This window comes from Giraffa tippelskirchi, chromosome 2 (assembly GCF_054371585.1).
Source record: "Giraffa tippelskirchi isolate mGirTip1 chromosome 2, T2T-mGirTip1v1.2.pri, whole genome shotgun sequence".
NCBI classification, from domain to species: Eukaryota; Metazoa; Chordata; class Mammalia; order Artiodactyla; family Giraffidae; genus Giraffa; species Giraffa tippelskirchi.
The window spans coordinates 76,377,924-76,404,797 of NC_137276.1; the positions used below are offsets into that span (position 1 = coordinate 76,377,924).

General features: G+C 39.0%; 1 protein-coding gene across 4 annotated transcripts in view; it reads left to right on the forward strand.

The window, feature by feature from the left end:
• SLC16A9 (solute carrier family 16 member 9) overlaps positions 1-26,874 on the forward strand; it is a 93,703-nt gene that overhangs the window by 16,333 nt on the left and 50,496 nt on the right. For all 4 annotated transcript variants that reach the window (XM_081569070.1, XM_081569071.1, XM_081569072.1 and 1 more), the window contains exon 2: positions 21,287-21,519. In XM_081569070.1, coding sequence (XP_081425196.1) covers positions 21,324-21,519 — 196 coding nt within the window. In that variant the 5' untranslated portion in view covers positions 21,287-21,323. The remainder of the gene's footprint in view (positions 1-21,286; positions 21,520-26,874) is intronic.

Genomic DNA, 26,874 nt, shown 5'->3' on the forward strand with positions numbered 1-26,874 from the left:
TGACCTTAAGCATTACTCAGTTCCTTCTGCTGTGGAGCCAGATACTGGCAAAACCTTTCTTCCTCCCTACCCCGTCTTTATGGTGAAACCAAGAGGAAAAAAAGGAAGCTATCAAACAGCTGAAAGTATTAACTTGCTCCTTATCATTTTCTGTACATTTTTCTATATGTACACAAAGCAGCCAGAGATCACTGACGTTCACCTTAGAAGCCCTCAACTTATATTTTATTTTCATTGCTTAGATTCTTCTTTTATGATGTGTAGTCATTCCTGCACTTGAACTGGAGCTTTGTTACTGCTTTATTTGAGGAGCTACAATGCAAACAGAATAAGCATAGCATAATCTCCTTATTTTATTGCCCTTGTTTAAACCTGTTCCTAGGTTAGAAATATGGGTGTGATCAGGAGTGAACTTGATGCTCTGACTTAGGAAGTGACTGTGTCTGCGTTAGTTTAGTTACATGAAAGAATCATGAACTGGAGGGGTCATTATAGAAACAAGAAATCTGGGTGTGTGTGTTGGGAGGTGTGTGGGAGGGGAGGGAACCTCACATTTATGAAAGACCTTAAACAGATATTGTTGATTTTATCTCCAAATCAGGTCATAGAGCAGTCATTGGAACCGTATGTGTGTTTATAGCATTAATAATTTTTCTTTATAAAGTCAACTTTACTGAAGTATACTTTATATACAATAAAATCCAACAGGTCTAAGTTTACAATATGATGAATTTTGATAAATATATTCAGTTGAGGTTTACAATAATTTTTTGACAGCTTTATTAAAACATAATTCACAAACCTTATAATTCACCTATTTAAAGTGTATAATTTGATGGTTTTCAGTGTATTCACAGACATCTACAACTATCACTATAATCAATTCTAAAATATTTTTATCAACCGCCAAAAGAAACCTTATACCTGTCAGCAGTCATTTCTCTTTTTCTCCCAACTCTCTTAGCCCTAGGCAATGGCTCATCTACTTTCTGTAGACTTGCCTGTTCTGGAAAGTTCATAGAAATGGGAACCATGTAATATGTAGTCTTGGTGATTGGCTGCTTTCCTTTAGTACTTAGTACAGTGTTTTTAAGGTTCATACATGTTGTAGCACGTGTAATACTTTATTCCCTTCTATTGCTGAATAATATCATTGTGTACAGAAATAGACTCACAGAAATGGAGAACTTGTGTTGCCAAGGGTAGGGGTGGGGAAGGGATGGATTGGGAGTTTGGGACTATCTGGTGCAAACTATTATACACAGGATGGTAAACAACAAGGTCCTATTGTATAGCATAGGGAACTATATTCAATACCCTGTAATAACAATAATGGCAAAGAGTATGAAAAAGAATTACGTATATATAGAAATGCTTCATTGTAAAACACTTCATTGTACAACAGAAACACTTCATTGTAAATCAACGATACTTCAATAAAATGATTTTTTTTTAATGAAAGAATAAAACAACCTACCTCCTCAGTTAACTTGGAGACCAAAAGCTAAATACAATTTATAATAAAGAAAAAATTCCATTGTGTAGATACACCACATTTTATTTATTATCAGTTGTTGAATATTCCGGTTGTTTCTACTTTTTTGGCTGATAGCATTGATTTCTTTTAAGATTTTTTTTTTTTATAAGGACCATTTTTAAAGTCTGTTGAATTTGTTACAATATTCTTCTGTTTTATGTTTTTTGGCTGCAAGACATGTGGAATCTTAGCTCCTGACCAGAAATTGAACCCAGATCCTCTGCATTGGAAGACAAAGTCTTAATCACTAGACCATCAGGGAAGTCCCCTAGCACTGATTTTTAAGAGTAAACTTTTAATAGATACCTTGATTTTTAAATCCTCATTTAGGCTTTTTTTTCTTCACTAATATGCCAGGAGTATAAAGTAGCTTGGACTTCCCAGGTGGTTGCTTGTGTTGAAGAACCTGCCTGCCAATGCAGGAGACACAAGAGACCCGGGTTCAATCCCTGGGTTGGGAAGATCCCCTGGAAGAGGGCATGGCAACTCACTCCAGTATTCTTGTTTGGAGAATTCACGGATAGAGGAGCCCTGGCGGGCTACAGTCCATAGGGTCACAGTCAGGTACGACTGAAGCGACTGAGCACGCACGCATCAAGTGTCTTAGCCCTGCCTTGACCACTGAGGCAGTCTGATGAAGGTCACAACAACCGGATTTACAGCTGTACTAAAATTCTTGTTTGGAGTTAATTCTCTTTTATAGCTATTTAATATTGCAGAAAGAATGAAGGGATGGAGCCAAAGCAAAAACAATACCCAGTTGTGGATGTGACTCGTGATAGAAGCAAGGTCCAATGCTGTAAAGAGCAGTATTTCACAGGAACCTGGAATGTTAGGTCCATGAATCACGGCAAATTGGAAGTGGTCAAACAGGAGATGGCAAGAGTGAACGTTGACATTCCAGGAATCTGCGAACTAAAATGGACTGGAATGGGTGAATTTAACTCAGATGACCATTATATCTACTACTGTGGGCAAGAATCCCTTAGAAGAAATGGAGTAGCCATCATGGTCAACAAAAGAGTCCGAAATGCAGTACTTGGATGCAATCAAAAACGACAGAATGATCTCTGTTTGTTTCCAATGCAAACCATTCAGTATCACGGTAATCCAAGCCTATGTCCCAACCAGTAATGAAGCTGAAATTGAACGGTTCTATGAAGACCTACAAGACATTTTAGAACTAACACCCAAAAAAGATATCCTTTTCATTATAGGGGACTGGAATGCAAGAAACACCATTATAGGGGACTGGCAGTCAAGAAACACCTGGAGTAACAGGCAAATTTGGCCTTGGAGTACAGAATGAAGCAGGGCAAAGGCTAATAAGAGTTTTGCCAAGAGAATGCACTGGTCATAGCAAATACCCTCTTCCAACAACACAAGAGAAAACTCTACACGTGGACATCACCAGATGGTCAACACCGAAATCAGATTGATTATATTCTTTGCAGCCAAAGATGGAGAAGCTCTATACAGTCAGCAAAAACAAGATAGGGAGTTGACTGTGGCTCAGATCATGAACTCCTTATTGCCAAATTCAGACTTAAATTGAAGAAAGTAGGGAAAACCACTAGACCATTCAGGTATGACCTAAATCAAATCCCTTGTGATTATACAGTAGAAGTGACAAATAGATTTAAGGGACTAGATCTGATAGAGTGCCTGATGAACTATGGATGGAGGTTCGTGACATTGTACAGGGGACAGGGATCAAGACCATCCCCACGGAAAAGAAATGCAAAAAACCAAGATGGTTGTCTGAGGGAGCCTTACAAATAGCTGTGAAAAGAAGAGAAGTGAAAAGCAAAGAAGAAAAGGAAAGATATTCCCATTTGAATGCAGAGTTCCAAACAATAGCAAGGAGAGATAAGAAAGCCTTCCTCAGTGATCAATGCAAAGAAATAGAGGAAAACAACAGAATGGAAAAGACTAGAGATATCTTCAAGAAAATTAGAGATACCAAGGGAACATTTTGTGCAAAGATGGGCTCGATAAAGGACAGAAATGGTATGGACCTAACAGAAGCAGAAGATATTAAGAAGAATACACAGAAGAACTGTACAAAAAAGATCTTCACGACCCAGATAATCACAATGGTGTGATCACTCACCTAGAGCCAGACATCCTGGAATGTGAAGTCAAGTGCACCTTAGGAAGCATCAGTACAAACAAAGCTAGTGAAGGTGATGGAATGCCGGTTGAGCTATTTCAAATCCTGACAGATGATGCTGTGAAAGTGCTGCACTCAATATGCCAGCAAATTTAGAAAACTCAGCAGTGGCCACAGGACTGGAAAAGGTCAGTTTTCATTCCAATCCCAAAGAAAGGCAATGCCAAAGAATGCTCAAACTACTGCACGATTGCACTCATCTCACAAGCTAGTAAAGTAATGCTCAAAATTCTCCAACCAGACTTCAGCAATATGTGAACTGTGAACTTCCAGATGTTCAATCTGGTTTTAGAAAAGGCAGAGGAACCAGAGATCAAATTGCCAACATCTGCTGGATCGAAAAAGCAAGAGAGTTCCAGAAAAACATCTATTTCTGCTTTATTGACTATGCCAAAGCCTTTGACTGTGTGGATGACAATAAACTGTGGAAAATTCTGAAAGAGATGGGAATACCAGACCACCTGACCTGCCTCTTGAGAAACCTGTGTGCTGGTAAGGAAGCAACAGAACTGGACATGGAACAACAGACTGGTTCCAAATAGGAAAAGGAGTATGTCAAGGCTGTATATTATCACTTTGCTTATTTAACTTATATGCAGAGTACATCATGAGAAACGCTGGGCTGGAAGAAGCACAAGCTGGAATCAAGATTGCCGGGAGAAATATCAATAACCTCAGGTATGCAGATGACACCACCCTTATGGCAGAAAGTGAAGAAGACCTAAAAAGCCTCTTGATCAAAGTGAGAGAGGAGAGTGAAAAAGTTGACTTAAAGCTCAATATTCAGAAAACTAAGATCATGGCATCTGGTCCCATCACTTCATGGGAAATGGATGGGGAAACAGTGGAAACAGTGTCAGACTGTTTTTTTGGGCTCCAAAATCACTGCAGATGGTGATTGCAGCCATGAAATTAAAAGACACTTACTCTTTGGAAGGTAAGTTATGACCAACCTAGACAGCGTATTAAAAAGCAAAGACATTACTTTGCTAACAAAGGTCTGTCTAGTCAAGGCTATGGTTTTTCCAGTGGTCATGTATGGATGTGAGAGTTGGATGGTGAAGAAAGCTGAGCGCCGAAGAATTGATGCTTTTGAGCTGTGGTGTTGGAGAAGACTCTTGAGAGTCCCTTGGACAGCAAGGAGATCCAACCAGTCCATCCTAAAGGTGATCAGTCCTGGGTGTTCATTGGAAGGACTGATGTTGAAGCTGAAACTCCAATACTTTGGCCACCTGATGCGAAGAGCTGACTCATTGGAAAAGACCCTGATGCTGGGAAGGAGTGGGGGCAGGAGGAGAAGGGGACGACAGAGGATGAGATGGCTGGATGGCATCATTGACTCGATGGACATGGGTTTGGGTAAACTCCAGGAGTTGGTGATGGACAGGGAGGCCTGGCGTGCTGTGATTCACGAAGTCGCAAAGAGTCGGACTGGAACTGAACTGAGTGAAATTGAACTGAACTGAACTGAATATTGTGGAAAATGTTTATAGAATTGTAGATATAGAAATATATATATATATGCATGTGCGTGCTCAGCCTCGGTTGTGTTTGACTCTGCGACCCTATGAACTGTAGCTCGCCAGACTCCTCTGTCCACGGGATTCTCCAGGCAAGAATACTGGAGTGAGTTTCCATTTCCTCTTCTAAGGGATTTTTCTACCCAGGGATCAAACCCAGATCTCCTTTGTCTTTTGCACTGCAGGCAATTTCTTTACTGCTGAGCCATCAGGTAAGCCCTAATATATATATGCGTGTATATGTGTAAAATAAAGATAACTCAATATGGTTTTACAAGGAGTTTTAAAGTTAATTTACAAAGACAATATGTAGTTTATTTTTCTTTTAAAAAATAATATTGATATATAACAAATTGTTTTACTTTAGAAATCAAAAACTGTGCTGATTATGAAATGTCATTGGTAAGTGTCAAAATTGATCCAATGACTGTTACTTTTGAAGGACTAACATTGGTGTTAGGGTTATTCTTTTCGAAAATATATAAATCAATACATAGGAAGTTTACGTTTTTGACCCAGAAGGAACTTACATTATTTTAAAGCTTTATGCTACTCATAAATTATAAAAAATCAGTCACAATAGTTTTGACACTCTTGTAACTGCAGATGTTACACTTCTCACCCCAAAACACATCGTAGAACTAAAAGTGAAAGTGAAGTTGCTCAGTTGTGTCCGACTCTTTGCGACCCCATGGATTATAGGCTACCAAGTTCCTCTGTCCATAGCATTTTCCAGGCACGAGTACTGGCGTGGGTTGCCATTTCCTTCTCCAGGGGATCTTCCTGACCCAGGGATTGAACCTGGCTGTCCTGCATTGTTGGCAGACGCTTTACTGTCTGAGCCACCAGTGCTTGAGAAATAGGAAAGTGAAAGTAGATGTGAAATGATAGGAGAAGTCAAGAACTAGGTACAGGCATCATTACTTATACATCTTTTTAAAAAAAAATAATAAGTCTTTTTTAAATGGAGACAGGGCAGAGATGATGAAGGACAGGAGAGCCTGGCACGCTGCAGTCCATGGGATCGCAAAAAGTCAGACATGACTGAACAACTGAACTACAACAAATAGTTGATTTACAATGTTGTGTTAGTTTCAGGTGTACAGAAAAGTGATTCAGTTTTATACTGTATATATAATATAAATGTATAAAATGTATATATATACACATATAAATATATTTGGAGCATTCATAGTCAACAAAAGAGTTTGAAATGCAGTGCTTGGGTACAATCTCAAAAACAACAGAATGATCTGGGTTCCTTTCCAAGGCAAACCATTCATCATCATAGTAATCCAAGTCTATGCCCCAACCAGTAATGCTGAAGAAGCTGAAGTTGAATGTCTCTGTGAAGACCTACAACACTTTCAAGAACTAACACCAAAAAACAGATGTCCATTTCATCATAGGTGATTAGAATGCAAAAGTAGAAAGTCAAGAGATACCTGGAGTAAAAGGCAAGTTTGGCCTTGGAGTACAAAATGAAGCAGGGCAAAGGCTAACAGAGTTTTGTCAAGAGAACACATTGGTCATAGCAAACACTTTCTCCCAACAACACAAGAAACGACTCTGCACATGGACATCACCAGATGGTCAATACCAAAATCAGATTGATTATATTTTTTGCAGCCAAAGATGGAGAAACTCTATACAGTCAGCAAAAACAAGACCCAGAACTGACTGTAACTCTGATCTTGAGCTCCTTAGCAAAATTCAGGCTTAAATTGAAGAAAGGAGAGAAAGCCACTAGGCCATTCAGGTATGACCTAAATCAGGTCCCTTATGATTATACAGTGGAAGTGGCAAATAGATTCAAGGGATTAGATCTTGTAGACAGAGTGCCTGAAGCACTAATCCGGAGGCAGTGACAAAAACCATCCCAAGGAAAAAGAAATGCAAGAAGGCAAAATGGTTGTGTGAGGAGGCTTTACAAATAGCTGAGGAAAGAAGAGGAGTGAAAGGCAAAGGGGAAAGGGAAAGATATACCCAACTGAATGCAGAGTTCCAGGGAATAGCAAGGAGGGATAAGAAGGCCTTCTTAAGTGAATAATGCAAAGAAATAGAGGAAAATAATAGAATGGAAAGACTAGAGATCTCTTCAAGAAAATTGGCGATATCAAGGAAACATTTCATGCGAGGATGGTCATGATAAAGGACAGAAATGGTAAAGACCTAACAGAAGCAGAAGATATTAAGAAGTGGCAGGAATACACTGAAGAACTATACAAAAAAGGTATTAATGACCCAAATAACCATGATGGTGTGGTCACTAACCTAGAGCCAGATATCCTGGAGTGTAAGTTAAGTGGTTCTTAGGAAACATTACTACGAACAAAGCTACGAACAAAGTTTCTCCATCTTTGGCTGCAAAGTGGAAGTGATGGAATTCCAGCTGAGCTATTTCAAGTCCTTAAAATGATGTGTTGCAGTGCTGCCTTCAGTATGCCAGCAAATTTGGAAAACTCAGCAGTGGCCACGGGTCTGTAAAAGGTCAGTTTTCATTCCAGTCCCAAAGAAGGGCAATGCCAGGGAATGTTCCAATTATTGTACGATTGTGCTCATTTCACATGCTAGCAAGGTTATGCTCAGAATCCTTCAATCTAGGCTTCAGCAGTATGTGAACTGAAAATTTCCAGATGTACCAGCTGGGTTAGAAAAGGCAGAGAAACCAGAGATCAAATTGCCAACATTCACTGGATCATGGAGAAAGCAAGGGAGTTCCAGAAAAACATTTACTTCTTCATTGACTATGTGAAAGCCTTTGTGTAAATCACAGAAAACTGGGAAATTCTTAAAGAGATTGAAATAAAACTAGACCACCTTACCTGTCTCCTGAGAAACCTGTATTCAGGTCAAGAAGCAATGGTTAGAACCCCACATTGAACAATGGACTGGTTCCAAACTGGGAAAGGAGTATACATCAAGGCTGTATATTGTCACCCTGCTTATTTAACTTATATGCAGACTACATCATGTGAAATGCCAGGCAGAATGAATCCCAAGCTGAAATCAAGATTGCCAGGAGAAATATCAACAACATCAGATATGCAGATGATATCTCCCTGATGTCTAAAAGTGAAAAGGAACTAAAGATCCTCTTGATGAAAGTGAAAAAGGAGATTGAAAAAGCTGGCTTAAAAGTCAACATTCAAAAAATTAAGATGATGACATCCAGTCCCATCACTTCATGGCAAATTGATGGGGAAAAAGTGGAAGCAGTGACAGATTTTATTTTCTTGGCTCCAAAATCACTTTGGATGATGACTGCAGCCATGAAATTAAAAGACACTTGCTCTTTGGAAGGAAAACTATGACAAACCTAGATAGCATGTGACAAAGCAGAGACATCACTTTGCTGACAAATGTCATCTAGTCAAAGCTATGGTTTTTCCAGTAGTCATGTGTGGATGGAAAGTTGGGCCATAAAGAAGGCTGAGCATGGAGGAATGGAAACTTTAGGACTGTGGTGCTGGGGAAGACTCTTGAGAGTCCCTTGGACAGCAAGCTGATCAAACCAGTCAATTCTAAAGGAAATCAACCCTGAATATTCATTGGGAGGACTGATACTGAAGCTGAAGCTCCAATAGTTTGCCCAACTGATGGGAACAGCCAACGCATTGGAAAAGACCCTGTTGCTGGGAAAGACTGAAGGCAAAAGGAGAAAGATGAGATGTTTAGATAGCGTCACTGACTCCGTGGCATGAATTTGAGCAAACTCTGAGAGAGAGTGAAGGACAGGGTATCCTGATGTACTGCAGTCCATAGGGTCACAAAGAGTCGAACATGACTTAGTGACTGAACAACAACAATGAACTTTAGTATGTATTAGTATATATTTGTTTATATTTTAATAAGCAGAATTTACAATAATTCACAAAGAATTATTTGCTTACTTTCTTTTTTATCACAGCACCCAAAGACTGATTTGTTTACCTACAATTTTATTAGAATTCCCAGTTCTCTGGATCCCTTTCTCCCCAACTGTGGTAGCTGGCAATAAATGATGTATGCTTGGAGGGGCAAAGGCACAATGGGGAAAGAGCAGTACTAACAGTAGAACAGCTCTGGCAGAGCAGGTCTCCTCTTTAGTTTATGAAACTTGTTACTGTATTGGAGTCAGAACTAAAACATAATTCCTAGGAACTTCTAAAAATTTAATTTTTATTGGAGTATGGCTGCTTTACAATGTTGTGTTAGTTTCTGCTGTGCAGCAAAATGAATCAGTTATACTCTAGGAGCTTTTGAATGTGTTTTCCTTTGACAGATAAGATTCACATGTGATAAAATTCACCCACCTACTGTGTACTGTTGAGTGGATCTTATTCAAGAGTTGTGCATACTATACCAAAATCTAATTTTAAAACATTTAAAAATAATTGTAAGACTACACTGGTGGTTCAGTAGTTAAGATTCTGAGCATCCACTGTAGGGGATGTGGGTTTGATCCCTGGTTAGGGAAGTTCCACACGCCAAAAGGTTCAGCCAATGAATAAATAAAAATAATTCGAAAACATTTTCATCACTCCAAAGAAACAGTCCGTTTAACAGTCATTCTCCATTTCCACTCCTCAAACTTTTCTAAAGTGGCCACTGCCTTTGCATCCCCACCAGTAACACGGGAGGCTGTCTGTGATCTACCTCCTTGCCCATACTTTAGAGCTGCCCACATAATGACTGTGGCATTAATGTGACTGAGGAAAGGTCATGAAACCCAGGCTGATTCAGACTTTTGACACTGCTCACAGATGGATGCCTAGATCAAGATAAAATCAACCTGGAATAAACTGTTTTCCCTCAGGATGTAGTCCATGATCGTAGGTTCTCAATTAAAATAAAGTGATAATTCAGCACCAGATAATTTGGTAGTGATTGAGATTCAAATAAAAATTTGCTGTTTTTGCCTACTTTTGTATTTCAAGTAGAAAATGTACCTAGGAATCCTTAGAGAGATATTTAAAGGTAACATTCAAAAAAGAGTTACTAGAGAAAAATTATTGAGGCAGCTATGACTGAAAATAAGACCAAACAGTTGTAAATCACTCTGTATTTGACAAAAAATAGTGTAGAACATTTGTATACATTTCAGGGACAGGAAGCTTCTGTGTCAACATTAAATGTTCATAAATGTCAAATACGCAATTCTGACATCCTATATCCGGGAGAATAGAAATTTTCAGCCAGTGTAGAGTTGAGGAAATAACAAAGACTTGGCATCACTTGAACAGAACTGAATGCCATCTAAGATGTTAGAGCTTAAAAGTTTTCCATGAGTGTAATGTAGACTTTCATCAACAGTCCTTTTCATTTTCTGAAGGAAATGTCTTGAAATTTACCTAACTCTCCTTTTCCTTTAACAGAACAAATTTATAACTTTAGGAGTACATGCTATCCTTTATACTAATGATAATCTAATTTTGTTGAATAGTGCGATTTTATTATGGTTCATTTTATTTATTGTTCTTTCTTGTCCAAGGGAGGTTTATAATAATATGTGGGACAGATATATTTTTAAAGACTAACATTTTTTTACTTCATCAGGCATTTTATTTAAATTAAAAAAATTTCATATAATTTTAAAGGATACTTTCCATTTACAGTTATTACAAAATATTGGTTATATTCCCTGTGGTGTACAATACATCCTTGAGCCTGTCTTATACCCAGTTGTTTGTACCTCCTCTCCCCCACCCCTATATTGCCCTTCCTCCCCACTGGTAACCACTATTAATAGTTCTCTATAAGTCTGCTTCTTTTTGTTGTATTCACTAGGTGTATTTTTTAGATTCCACATGTAAGTGGTATCATATAGTATTTGCCTTTCTCTGTCTGACTTATTTTACTAAAACATAACACCCTCCAAGTCTATTCATGTCACTGCAAATGGTAAAATTTGGCAGTTTTTTGCGCCTGGATAGTATCTCATTGTATACATATTCCACATCTTCTTTATCCAATTATCTGTTGATGGAATCTTAATTAGATTACTTCCATACCTTGGCAATTGTGAGTAATGCTGCTGTGAACATTGGGATGCATGTATCTTTTCAAATTAGTGTTTTTGTCTTTTTTGTCTACTATACCCAATAGTAGAAATGCTGGCTGACATGCTGATCTTATTTTTATTTTTTTTTTGAGAAACTTCAAAACTGTTTTCCACAGTGACTGTACCAATTTATGTTCCCACCAACTGTGTACAACGTTTCCTTTTCTCCACATCCTTGTCAACATTGTTATTGGTATTCTTTTTGATGACAGCTATTCCGACATATGTGAGGTGATGTTTAATTGTGGTTTTGATTTGCATTTCCCTGATGATTAGCAATATTGAGCACCCCTTCATGTGCCTGTTGGCCGTCTGTATTTCCTCTTTGGAAAAATATTTACTTAGTCCTTCTGTCCATTTTTTAATTGGGTTGTTTTGTGTTTTTTTGATGTTGAATTGTATGAGCCATTTATATATGTTGAATACTAATCCCCGATCTGTCATATCATTTGTAGATATCTTCTCCCATTCAGTAGGTTGATGACTATCTTTAGTGCTATGTTTGGATTCCTTTTTCTTTTTTGTGTGCGTATCTATTACAAATTTTTGGTTTGTGGTTACCATGAAGTTTTTAATATAGAAGTGTGTATTTATATGTGCTTATTTTAAGTTACTGACCTCTTAGTTTCAAATTCATTTTAAAAACCCTGCATTTTTACTCTCCTCTCTTTATACTTACTGTTTTTGATATCATATTTTACTTTTAGGTTTTTGTGTATCCTTTAACTGTTTATTGTGAATATAGATGATTTTTACTACTTGTGTCTTTTAACCTCTCTTCTAGCTTGTAATGCGTAGATGATTTCCTACCTTTACTTTATATTTTCCTTCAGTGAGCTTTTTCATTTTGTAATTTTCTTGTTTCTAGTTGAGGCCTTTTCTTTTTCACCTAGAGAAGTTCTATGTACATATGTTGTAAAGCTGGTTTGGTGGTCCTGCACTCTTTTAGCTTTTGCTTGTCTGTAAAATCTTTGATTTCCCTATCAAGTCTCTTCAAATTGTCTTTCAAAATAGCTTCTAATTTTGAGTTTTATAAGATGTCTTGTCATGCAGAGTCTGAATTTAACACAGGTTAAAAGATTCCAAACTCTCAAAGAGTGTACTAGAATATACAACAATACATGTAGTATATAGAAGCATATTTTCATACAGTTATATGAACAAGAGTCCCAAACTTTGAATATACTCATGGAACACTAGTCCAAATAAAACAAAATGTTCTGGTACTTATTGATCTTGTGTTTTGTTTTGTTTTTTAATTTGGCTGCACTAAGTCTTAGTTGTGGCATTCAAGCTCTTAGTTGCAGCATGTGGGGTCTAGTTCCCTGACCAGGGATTGAACCCCGGGTAATTCTTGATCTTGCTATATTTTGGGGGGAAAATCCACTGCTTAGATTATATAATGGGTTATTAATGCCAGGATTTATTACAAAAAGTGTGAAAAGAATCCTTTCTTGGGACTATAAACACAAGCTTCTTGGGATACTTTGCTTTTAAATTTCAGTGGAAACTGCTATCTTTCTAATATTTTCCTCTGTAAGCCTTTGAAGATCCACCCTTTTCGCTTCACGCCAGACGTGCTAAGCCTGTTCCTGATTCCAGGCCCATATTTGTCTTGATCCTCTTGCTGAGCCACCCTTTAATGAGTCTCTACATTGTTTTTTAGAACTGACCTGCTTTCAGACTTCCCTGATTAAGACTCCACTGTCCAATGCAGGCAGTGTGGGTTTGATCCCTGGTCCAGAAACTAAATTCCCACATACCATGCTTCACCCTATGCTGCTGTGGCTCAGTTGTGTCCAACTCTTTGCGACCCCATGGACTGTAGCCCCCTAGGCTCCTCTGCCCATGGAATTTTCCAGGCAAGAATACTGAAGTGGGTTGCCATTTCCTACTCCAGGGGATCTTCCTGGCCCAGGGATCAAACCTACATCTCTTGTACCTCCTGCACTGGCAGGTGGGTTCTATACTATTAGCGTCATCTGGGAGGCCATGCCGTGGGGTATGGCCAAAAATTAAAAAAAAAAAAAAGAACCAACCTACTTCATGAGGCCTTCCACTCCTGCTCCTGGCTTGATTGCCTGCATTTCCCTGTGACTCCTAAACATTTACTGTCCACCCAACCTCCGTGGCACTTTACCATATACTCTTGTGCATACCTTCCTAATGGGGTTATAAGCTCCTAGGTGACAAGGGCTATGCCTTATATTTCTTCTGAGGTCCCTTGGTATCTAGTGCAATATAATTTAAATTGAAAGTGATCAAAAAATTTCTGGAATGAGGATCCCACTTCTATAACACAGTATTTCTATAAATTTAGGATAAACAGACTTAGTGGAAATTTCAGTTAATTAATTTTTGATTACCTTTTATTGGGATATAGTTGCTTTACAACGTTGTGATAGTTTCTACTGTACAGCAAAGTGAATCCACCATATGTATACATAGATTCCCTCCTTTTTGGATTTCCTTCCCATTTAGTTGCTCCCAGAGAGCACTGAGTAGAGTTCCCTGAGCTATACCATGGGTTCTGATTAGTTACCTATTTTGTACATAGTAAAAATAGTGTATATATGATAGTCTCAATCTCCCAATTCATCTCACCTCCCCTTTCCCTCTCTTGGTGTCCATATGTTTGTTCTGTACATCCATGTCTCTATTTCTGTTTTGCAAATAAAGTTCATCTATATCATTTTTCTAGGTTCCATATGTATGTGTTAATATATAATACTTCAATTAATTTAAGCTCTTTATTCACAAGAATACCAGGGAAGACATTTTATCATATTGGATCATAAGCTATGAAGAAGGAGAATTAGTAAGATGAAATTTTCAGAAAAAAATGGTAACTCATATCTGTATTTCCTTATTTTGTGGTCATAGACTGTACACCTAAGCTTAACCTTTGACCCAAACAGAATCAAGCTGGGTGTGCGTAGTTAAAATAATCAACTTGAACTTACTGCACACTCACAACATGTTTATTCTGTTACACTTAAAAGCTAACTTAAAATAATTTACTAGATTAGCTCTGAGAATGAAATGGAAGGCTGGAGGAACCAGGCCTGGGTATCCCTCTGGAGCCAAGGTAGTAGGATTTGACAGAGGGTTTCTTGAATGCACTGCCATTGGGATCAATCAATCCCAAATATTTTTCTTTTATTAGAACATTGCACTCAAGATTCAGGATCCTGGGGAAGAGGTCCTACTGGCCTTGCTTAGTTCAGGTTCTACTTTATAGGCCAAGATCAAAGACCTCTTGATTAACAGTCCCACCAACCATCTACCCATGAGGAAGACCCAAGTGCTCCAAAGAAAATTGGCTACCATTACAACAAGGAGGAAAGGCTAGTGTAGTTGTGAAGTCACCTTATGGAATATAGAAAATCAGAAAAAGCAGGTGAGAGACATCTAAAGGATAGCAGATTACAGGAGAAAGATGTTGCCCTGACAGAAAATAAGAAATCACTAAATGGTATTTTTCACCGTGTTCTGTTCAGACTACCTGTGTCTCAAATTCTGAGACAATGAAAGATCAGAAGCTTAGCCAACTCCTTAAAAAACTCGTCATTCTAGTCCAGATGATACATATGGGAGCTTTGTATTTCAAAGATTTGCTGGCTCCTGTCCTATGTGTTGAAATGTCACTCAAGGCAAGGCAAAGCAAAGCATGGCCAAAGGTATTTGGTGTATAAAGGCATTTCTGTCTACTTCAGTTGAAAACTTGCAAGGGAGATACTCCTCATCTTTTCACTCCCCTTCCCTTTCCCTCCAGAAAACTCTGACCTTTTTAAAGATCTTGGTGCTTTACCTTTGTAAATGTGTACTTTTCCTGGACAGCTGTACCTTGAAGATTTAAATGAAGGACAATCTCTTATACATTAAAAAAAAAAAACACTTTATTTATTTATTTATGACTGTGCTGAGTCTTCGTGGCTGCATGGGCTTTTCTCTAGTTGCAGCAAGTGAAGACTACTCTCAAGTTGTAGTTGCAGGCTTCTCATTGCAGTGGCTTCTCTTGTTTTGGAGCAGGGACTCCAGGGTGCGTGGGCTTCAGTAGTTGTGGCTCCCAGGCTCAAGAGCACAGGCTCAGTACTTTTGGCCCACAGATTTAGTTGCTCCTTGGCACGTGGAATCTTCCAGGTTCAGGGATCAAACCTGTGTCTCCAGCATTGGCAGGCAGATTATTTACCACTGAGCTGCCAGGGAAGCCCTGCACTTGGTTTTTTATACAACCTTTTGGCCTCATTAGGTATTTGGTTATTGATGTTATACATTATCTGGTTTAGGGAATTAAGACTATCTTTTGACTGGTTCCAAATAGGAAAAGGAGTACGTCAAGGCTGTATATTGTCACCCTGCTTATTTAACTTATATGCAGAGTACATCATGAGAAACGCTGGGCTGGAGGAAGCACAAGCTGGAATCAGGATTGCCAGGAGAAATATCAATAACCTCAGATATGCAGATGACACCACCCTTATGGCAGAAAGTGAAGAAGAACTAAAGAGCCTCTTGATGAAAGTGAGAGAGGAGAATGAAAATGTTGGCTTAAAGCTCAACATTCAGAAAACTAAGATCATGGCATCTGGTCCCATCACTTCATGGGAAATAGATGGGGAAACAGTGAAAACAGTGTCAGACTTTATTTTTTGGGGCTCCAAAATCACTGCAGATGGTGATTGCAGCCATGAAATGAAAAGACGCTTACTCCTTGGAAGGAAGGTTATGGCCAACCTAGAGAGCATATTTAAAAGCAGAGACATTACTTTGCCAACAAAAGTCCGTCTAGTCAAGGCTATGGTTTTTCCAGTGGTCATGTATGGATGTGAGAGTTGGATGGTGAAGAAAGCTGAGCGCTGAAGAATTGATGCTTTTGAACTGTGGTGTTGGAGAAGACTCTTGAGAGTCCCTTGGACTGCAAGGAGATCCAATCAATCCATCCTAAAAGAGATCAATCCTGGGTGTTCATTGGAAGGTCTGATGTTGAAGCTGAAACTCCAATACTTTGGCCACCTCATGCGAAGGGTTGACTCATTGGAAAAGACCCTAATGCTTTGTAGGATTGGGGGCAGGAGGAGAAGGGGACGACAGAGGATGAGATGGTTGGATGGCATCACCGACTCGATGGACATGGGTTTGGGTGGACTCCAGGAGTTGGTGATGGACAGAGAGGCCTGGCGTGCTGCAGTTCATGGGGTTGCAAAGAGTCGGACACAACTGAGCGACTGAACTGAACTGAACTTTCTTTAAAAGGTACCCTAAACAGGAATTGCAGAGTACCACTATGTTGTCTCTAGAAAGAACAAAATTTATTATTTACTTTTACAATAGAGTAGGAACTGGAGAGAGTAGACTTCTCAGGAAAGGACATATCTGAATACTTCGAAGCATTTTTATATTTGCAAGTATTCTGTCTGCTAACACAGTCATGTGATCTGAGAGACTAAATTTTAGACTCTACAGTTTTGTGCACAAATTGTAACATTTCTTGGTTTTCAGTTATGAAATATTGTAAGTTAATTTGTACAAAAAGCTGTGGCAGTTGGTGACGTGATTTTTGCCTGGTACTTTGAATGTCAAAGTGAAGAAATTCACTGAGTTGCAGGTAAATTGATGGGTATAGCTATGGCTCTCTTGAAAAAGTGAAAGTGAAGTCGCGTCCGACTCTTTGCGACCCCATAGATTATAGCTTACCGGGCTCCTCCGTCCATAGGATTTTCCAGGCAAGAGTACTGGAGTGGGTTGCCATTTCCTTCTCCAGGGCATCTTCCTGACCCAGGGATCGAACCCAGCTCCCCTGCATTGTTGGCAGACGCTTTACCGTCTGAGCCACCAGGGAAGTCTCTCTTAAGGTAGCCAAATTCCTTATCATCTAATTAGGGACATGCATGAATGGAAGAATGATACGCCTATTCTCTTCACCTATTTTCTGATGAAACTACAGTCAAGGGAATCAGTTTGGAAAAATCTGTGGATGAAGAAGACTCTGTTGAACCTGACTGTGAACCTGACATGGCGAAGAGAGGCAGAAGGTAAAGATGACTGGGAGGGCCTGTCAAGGGCAGGAAGTTCAGGCCTTGGGCCTCCAAATCCATTACTGTATAAACTGCTTCAGAATTTATAAAGAATGAATGTTTTCAAATTCTTTTAAAATATAATTTTGATACCAAAACCCAGTCAAAATTAAAACCAAAAGAGACAAATCTCATTTACGACTTTGCTGCTGCTGCTGCTAAGTCGCTTCAGTCGTGTCCGACTCTGTGCAACCCCATAGACTGCAGCCCACCAGGCTCCGCCGTCCCTGGGATTCTCCAGGCAAGAATACTGAAGTGGGTTGCCATTTCCTTCTCCAGTGCATGAAAGGAAAAAGTGAATGTGAAGTCGCTCAGTCATGTCCGACTCTTAGCGACCCCGCGGACTATAGCCTACCAGGCTCCTCCGTCCATGGGATTTTCCAGGCAAGAGTACTGGAGTGGGGTGCCATTGCCTTCTCTGATTTTAACCCTCCCCCAAAGAGACTGACATAATCAAAATAGAGCATGAGCCAGGGAAGTTTTAGTCTACTAATTCAAGGATGGTTCAATTGTACAAAATAGAGATTTTATTATATTAAAATTAAAAAGAGAAAAAATCACAATTATCTCCATATGCACTGGAAATGCATTTGAGAAAAACGTAATACACGTTCTTTATAATAACACTTGAAAGTAGAAATTTTTTTCCTTAAGTTTGTGGAATATATCTATCTGAGCCTCAGAAGCAATACCATGGCACTTGAAGGCTTTTCCATTAAAGTGAGAAACTGGACAAAGATACATACTCTGATTATTTAACATTATTCTGTATGCCTTGTCTCACACAAAGGCAGAAAAAAAATTAGACATGTGAGAATCCAAAGTAAGGGGTTTGTAGATGGCTATATAACTGTATTATATTATCAGTTGTATATACCCAAGAAAATCATTGAAGAATCTGATTCAAACAAGAGATTTTATAGTAAGGTAGTAGAATCCAAAATTAACATACAGATATTAGTAGCTTTTATAAATACAAACAGAGGTAAAGAAATAAGCCCAATTATAATGTTAGCAAAAAGAATAAACTATATAAAAATAAAAAGAAACATTGAGGAAAACTTTAAACACTAGAACACAAAATAGATTGAACAAATACAAAGATGTGAAATGGAAAATAGACTCAACAACATAAAAGGAATTTTCCCCCTTAAATCAATTTATAATTTAACTCAGTCACTATCAGATTTTAGAATCAAACTGATTCAGAAGTTCATATAAAAAAGTAAACAAACAAGTGAAAGTGAAAATCACTCAGTTGTGTCCAACTCTTTGCGACCACGTGGACTATACAGTCCAAGGAATTCTCCAGGCCAGAATACTGGAATGGGTAGCCTTTCCCTTTTCCAGGGGATCCTCCCAACTCAGGGATCAAACCCAGGTCTCCTGCATTGCAGGCAGATTCTTTACCAGCTGAGCCACAAGGGAAGCCCAAGAATACTGGAGTGGGTAGCCTATCTCTTCTCCAGCAGATCTTCCTGACCCAGGAATCAAACTGGGGTCTCCTGCATTGCAGGCGGATTCTTTACCAACTGAGCTATTGGGGAAGCCCAAACAAACAAGAAGAGCCAAGAAAATATTGAAAAGGTGTGCAGTGACAGAGAGGAAACAAACTATTTGCACTGAAACTTGAAATATGTTAAAAATACTTAAGGAATAATTCTCTGGTGGTCAAGTGGTTCTTTGCACCGTCACTGCTGTGGTTCAAGCCCTGGTCAGGAAACTAAAATCCTGCAAGCCACATGGTTTGGCCAAAAGAAAAAGAAAGACTTAATAGTTAAATTTGATAATGATAGGTGATTAGATCATTGGAACAGAAGGAAAAATCCAGAAACACCCATATATACCCAAGAATTAGATACGAATTACAAATGACTTTTCACCTATGAAACAGCACATATCATTCAGAGAATGCTGAGAAATGCAAGTTAAAGCCAACAAATTGGCAAAAATCCAAAAGTTTCACAACACACCCAAAGTTGCTGGGGCTCATATCAATTGGTTTAATGCCTTGAAGTCAATTTTCTAATACTAATTACAAATGTATATTTGTAGTTGACTCAGCAATTCTTTTCAGATATGTAGAAAGATATATGTGTATTTGAGGTTATTCATTACAGCATTGTTTTTCATTGGGAGCAGTGGGGACTGGTTAAAGAATTAAGAATTACCAGAACACAACGTGGGCGAAAGAAAGGAGTGAGGATGGCTTTACACATTGATGTGAAAGATCTTCAAGGTATTTTTCAAGTGAGAAAAAGCAAGACACATACCAGTATATATAACATGCTATTATTTTGTGTGTAAAAAAATTAGAGGGAATCTGTATTTGAGTTAGCTATGTATTTATAAGTTAATTCTGTGTGAGTGCGTGCTAAGTTGCTTCAGTTCGAGAAAGATACAAGAGAAACAAGAAGCGTTGGTTACCTTTGAAGGCTATGGAAATTAGACAGGAACTAAGTAGAGGGAGACTGTATATCTTTTGTCATTTTTTTCCATTTTGAACCAAATGAATGTTTTGTTGAAACAAGGATATCTAAGACTATTTGCTTATTTTTGCTTGTTATATTCATAAAGAAACTCTTGAAGGGGACTTCCCTGGTAGTCCAGTGGTTAAGAATCCACCTCCCAATGCGGGGGACATGGTTTCCATCCCTGATCTGGGAAGATCCCACATGCTGTGGAGCAACTAAGCCCATGTGCCATAACTACTAAGCCTGTGCTCTAGAGCCCGGGAGCGGGAGCCACAATTACCAAAGCCCAAGCCTGGAGCCTGTACTCTGCAGCAAGAGAAGCCCCTGAAGTGAGAAGCCCGCACATAGCACACGGAAGACCCAGCGCAGCCAAAAATAAATATTTTTTTTTTTTAAAAGAAACTCAGGGGGGATACTTGAGTTGGTGAACATTGTGACGTGCTGCCTACTCTCCCTCCAGAGCCCCTTTAGGAATGAAAGGTTTCTTGCCCACGAAACTGAAGGGCTGCTGACAGATACCCCCAGGGGTAATGGTTGCCCCTTTTGAATACAGTGACCTCACCCGAGATCACGCCCCCCTTCCAGGGTGGCCTGCAATTGTTGAGTTATCAACATGGGGGTGTGAAGGGCCAGCTCTTCTTGCCCCACTCAGAGCAACTCTGAAGGGTCAGCCTGGCTTTGGAAATCTCCTTAGCCCTTAACTCTGTATGGTGACTTGTCTTCTCTTGCTGCTGTCTGTTCTCTTCCATAGAGAGCACTTTTAATAAACCTGCTCTAAGAGTCTTCTTCATGAGGAACTCAACATGCAACAAGAAACCAAAAACAGTCATTTCCTGTGGTTGGCTTGGTGTGGGGACCTGGTGAATGGGGATAAATTTGGGAAGGAGACTTTTCACTCTATGCCTTTTTTAAAAAATTTGAAGTGTAGTCATGTTAGTGTGTCATGTTAGTTATAGGTGTACAGCACTGTGATTGAGTTGTACATATATTATGTGTGTGTGTATATATATATATATATATGCATGTATATATATATGTATATATACAACTATATATGTATATACATACACATATATATATATTCTTCTTAGATTCTTTCTCTTATAGGTTATTACAAAATATTGATTATAGTTCTCCATGCTATACAGTAGGTGCCTGTTGGTTATCTCTTTTATATATAGTAGTGCATATATGTTAATTCTGAACTCCTAATGTATCCTTTTTATAATATAAAAAACATTTTTTGGAAACATGTGGATATAGTACTTATTCAAATCAGAAATAAAAATTTTAAAGTTAACTTGATATGTCAGTGATCTCTTTTCCTTTTCTTTGTGTATTTTTAGAGAACTTTTTAATATTTTAATTTAGGAGGAGCTATTTTAAATCTGAAATACCATGCCTCACCACACTCTAAATATGCTTTTTTTTTCTTTCTTTCTTTTTTTTTTTTTTTGCGTAGGACCCACTGAGAGACGCCTCCTTGACCTCACGTTACAATGGAATTTAAACAGTCGCCTGATGGTGGCTGGGGCTGGGTGATTGTGGTTGTCTCCTTCTTCTCTCAGTTTTTGTGTTACGGATCGCCGTTAGCTGTTGGTGTCTTGTACATAGAATGGCTGGACGCCTTTGGTGAAGGAAAAGGAAAAACGGCCTGGATTGGATCCCTTGCAAGTGGAGTTGGCTTGCTTGCAAGTAAGTGGATAACTTTGCGCCTCTCTTCACTCATTAATCATTTAATTACATAATTGTTTCCTGCCTCATTAACACTGTACAAGGCTAGGAGGCTACATTTTTTTTTAAAATATAATACCAACTTTTCCACTTTCACTGAGATTATAAACCTCTCCTTCACTGTAATAGTGTGTCTGACACTCAGTCATGTCTGACTTTTTGCGACTCTGTGGACTGTAGCCCACCAGGCTCCTCTGTCTATGGGAATTTCCAGGCCAGAATAGTACAGTGGGTTGCCATTTCCTTCTCCAGGAGATCTTCCTGACCCAGGGACCAAACCCAAGTCTCTCGCATTGCAGACAGATTCTTTACCATCTGAGCTACCAGGGAAGCCCTCACTGTAATAAATCGTGTGAAAATACAGAAATTCCATAAGATATTGAATCATTCATACCTTTATTCATTTATTTGCTGCTGTGTACCAGGCATTGATGCTGGATATGAAGGGATGAATGGCTAACACATCATTTATTTCTGCCTTTAAGAGGTTCAGTCTAGTGAGACACAAATACTTCCACAACAAAGAAAGATACAACGGCATGAGGACAGTGATCCACGTATGTTCGATGAATGCTGGTGACCAAAAGGCCAAATGTTTTGCATCACTCCTGGAAACAGTTCCTCTGTGATTCATAGTTACTCCTCTCTGATTCAGATATACTGTGATCAAATTGCATGTCCTACATTTGTGTCACCTTCTTAAGAAAAATTTGACATGGCAAAGGGTAGTCCCATCTCACAATGATGATGCCATTAAGGATTTAAATGTAGTGTTATGTATGTGATGCATTTTGTGTGACATTTATATAATGTATCCAGAAGTAATATTCTTGATTAGCACTTATCAAGTATGACACAATAGTGATTCTTAACATCTTTAGAGAGCATAGTGGAGGGGCTTTTTTTTTTAAGGATTATATGCACTTCAATTTCTAGAGTTGTAGTGTGAACTTTGAAGTATATTTAGTGATTGTCAGTCTAACTTACTTGGAACTGGTTAAGAACAGACATGCTAAAACGTAGCCCTGGACTCTCTTTCTATGCTTTGAACTTAACAGGATGATTCATTGAGCAAATCACAATCTCTGTTCTTATGGGAAAATAAGGACAACGCATGTGGTGATTTATGAGATCTTTGTGCAGCTCTAAAATGATTTCCAAAGAAAATGGAATGGCCATTCCTTCTTTTAAATTTGTTGTCTTTCCTGATCACTAAAGGGGACTTCTTAGAACAAAATAAAACATAAACAGTTGCTTGCAACTGATGCATTACCTTGTTAAATTAAAAACAAAACTTGAAAAACAATGCTGGATCATCTGGCCATGTCAGATAAGATAACTAAGTGTAACTAAACAAATGAAAATAACACTGTCATTATAAGCTTAAGAAAAACAGGAAACATTTGCCAAGATTTGTTTGAAAGAATTTTTCAAAATGTGGGCTGTTTGTAAAGCTGTCAGAGTACAAGTGAATAGTGGTTGATATGTTTGAGAGTATAATTTTTAGAGAATGATCTGGTGAGAAGAGAATTTTTAAATGTTGTCCAATTAGTCATCATTTCTATTAGCAAATTCAAAGTTAAATAGGAATGCAATTACTTGCCTTCCAGCAAGAGTCAAAGGGTAATTGAAATACTACCTCCATAAGTGCATACCTGGAGAACAGAGCTCTTTTTCATGAAGTTTGTCCAGGTAGGACTTGAGGGTTTGAGGGTTCAGGGAAGCTAAGATCATCTTAGGGATGGGTAGGTGGTCAGAGTTGACACTGAGACTCTGAACTGTGGCTCTCCACTTTCTACAGGTTCCCAGGTGAATGACTAGTTTGTCCTGGGGCCACAAGCAGCCCTCTTCACTTACAGGCAGGACCAGCTACGTAATTTGCAAGCCCATGTGCAAAATGAAAATGCAGGACCTTCTGTTAAAAAAGTTAAGAATTTCCAGATAGCAAGAGCAGCAGACCAAGTGCATGGTCCTTTTCAGAGCCAAGTCCTGTCCTGCTGGTTGGGGTGGAGAGAGAGCATCATCCCACTGAATGTCCAGGGAGTGAACAAGTACAGAGGGAAATGTTGGGCTGAAATTAGAGTTAGTCTGAGCCCTGGCTCCACTACCCTGTAGCTGAGGGACCACATGCAAGTCCCTTATCTTCAGTGTCTACAGCTAGATGAGGAGACACTTAGACCAGCTAATCAAAACTTTTGAGATAAGCATAGACTATGGAGACCAGAGGGTTCCAGAATGAGGAAGCAGTGAGAAGAAAATGCTGACAGGAGACCAAAGACTTATGGTTGTGTGTGTGTGTGTGTGTGTGTGTGTATGTGTGTATGTGTGCATGCGCACGTGCCTTTGTGCACTCTAGTTAGTGGCCACTGAGTATCCATGTTGTTGGCCTCTCTTGGCTCTTCATAGCATAAATTAGGGGACAAATCTTAGAGAGCTATGGTAATGCAATGTTAGCGAGAGGTGTTGAGCAGTGTTTGAGCCACATTCAGCTTCTACTTTGTCGACCACTTTGTCCTACACAGAAACAAACGGATCAGTGCTACCTTGGAAACAGGAAGAGTACACCTCATGATGGTTATCAGTGATTCTTTTTCTTTTAACTCTGTTAACTTACTTACTCTTGGCTGTGCTGTGTCTTCGTTGCTGCACATGAGCTTTCTCTAGCTGGTGGAGAGTGGAGACTACTTTCTGACTTCTCACTGCAGTAGCTTCTCTTGTTGCGGAGCTCAGGCTCAGTAAGTTGTGGTGCACAGGCTTAGTTGTCCTGTGGAATGTGAGATCTTCCCGGGACAGAGATAGAACCCATGTCCCTTGCATTGGCAGATGGATTCTGGACCAGTGGACCACCAGGGAAGTCCTATCAGTGATTCTAAAATAGGAAGATAATCAGAATCATTTGCAGAAAATTTCAGCATATAAATGCCTAGATTAGACCCTGAGGTATTCTAATTCAGTTTATAATGGGGCCCACATACATGAGTGTTTTTCAAGCCTTTAAGGTGATTTTCAAGTTGGAACTACCACTGGCTTAAGTCCTCTCTACTTAGATTTCATTCTGGCACTTTTTGATATTTTTCAAATGTGTGATTGCTGTTGACTTATTTAGAAACGGAAATACTGTAGGTTTCTGCTTGAATGTGTCACTGTGCTCATTCTGTCTAAATCATGACAAATAGTGTCCAGTGGTTCCAGTCTAGTGTTTGCATCCTTTTTGATAAAAATTAATATAATTTGTATGTATATATATGTGTGTGTGTGTGTATATGTATTTATATAAGTACATCTTTGATAGTTGTTCCTCAATTTAGGAGTATATATGAATTACTTGAGCTTTAAAAAGTCCATTTCTTACTCATCAGTGCTGTGAGAGTGGGGATGGTCCCAAGAATCTTCATTCTTTATCATTAAAAAAAAAAAAAAATATATATATATATATATATATATATATATATATATATATTTATTTGGCTGCTCAGGTCTTAGTTGTGGCACGCTGGGTCTCTGATCTTTGTAGCTGTATGTGAGATCTAGTTCCCTGACCAGGGATTGAGCCCAGGCTCCCTGCATTGGGAGTGCAGAGTCTTAGCCACTAGATCACTAGGAAAGTCCTAGGAATCTTCATTTTAACTAGCTCCCCAGATTTTTCTTCTGCAGCAAGCTATATCATAGCCGAGAAACACGAGTTGTTTTCTTTACCCAGTTTTGTCCAGAGAAGGTCTGGTAGGTGTCATCCTTGACCAATTTTGTGATCCAACCTCTGGAGATTTATAATTGAGCAAGTATATGTACATATGGACATCACCAGATGGCCAACACTGAAATCAGATTGATTATGTTCTTTGTAGCCAAAGATAGAGAAGCTCTATACAGTCAGCAAAAACAAGACCGGGAGCTGACTGTGGCTCAGATCATGAACTCCTTATTGGCAAATTTAGACTTAAATTGAAGAAAGTGGGGAAAACCACTAGACCATTCAGGTATGACCTAAATCAAATCCCTTATGATTATACAGTGGAAGTGAGAAATAGATTTAAGGGACTAGAACTGATAGACAGAGTGCCTGATGAACTATGGACGGAGGTTCGTGACATTGTATGGGAGACAGGGATCAAGACCGTCCCCAAGAAAAAGAAATGCAAAAAAGCAAAATGGCTGTCTCAGGAAGCCTTACAAATAGCTGTGAATAGAAGCAAAAAGCAAAGGGGAAAAGGAAAGATATAAGCATGTGAATGCAGAGTTCCAAAGAATAGCAAGGAGAGATGAGAAAGCCTTCCTCAACAATCAATGCAAAGAAATAGAAGAAAACAATAGAATGGGAAAGACGAGAGATCTCTTCAAGAAAATTAGAGATACCAAGGGAATATTTCATGCAAAGATGGGCACAATAAAGAACAGAAATGGTATGGACCTGACAGAAGCAGAAGATATTAAGAAGAGGTGGTAAGAATACACAGAAGAACTGTACAAAAAAGATCTTCACGACCCAGATAATCACAATGGTGTGATCACTCACCTAGAGCCAGACATCCTGAAATGTGAAGTCAAGTGGGCCTTAGGAAGCATCACTGCAAACAAAACTAGTGGAGGTGATGGAATTCCAGTTGAGCTATTTCAAATCCTAAAAGATGATGCTGTGAAAGTGCTGCACTCAATATGCCAGCAAATGTGGAAAACTCAGCAGTGGCCACAGGACTGGAAACGGTCAGTTTTCATTCCAGTCCCAAAAAAGGGAATGCCAAAGAATGCTCAAACTACTGCACAATTGCATTCATCTCACATGCCTGTAAAGTAATGCTCAAAATTCTCCAAGCCAGGCTTCAGCAATACGTGAACCATGAACTTCCAGATGTTCAAGCTGGTTTTAGAAAAGGCAGAGGAACCAGAGATCAAATTGCTAACATTTGCTGGATCACTGAAAAAGCAAGAGAGTTCCAGAAAAACCTCTTTTTCTGCTTTATTGACTATGCCAAAGCCTTTGACTGTATGGATCACAACAAACTATGGAAAATTCTGAAAGAAATGGGAATACCAGACCACCTGACCTGCCTCTTGAGAAACCTGTATGCAGGTCAGGAAGCAACAGTTCGAACTGGACATGGAACAACAGACTGGTTCCAAATAGGAAAAGGAGTATGTCAAGGCTGTATATTGTCACCCTGCTTGCTTAACTTATGCAGAGTACATCATGAGAAATGCTGGCTGGAAGAAGCACAAGTTGGAATCAAGATTGCCGGGAGAAATATCAATAACCTCAGATATGCAGATGACACCACCCTTATGGCAGAAAGTGAAGAAGAACTAAAGAACCTCTTGATG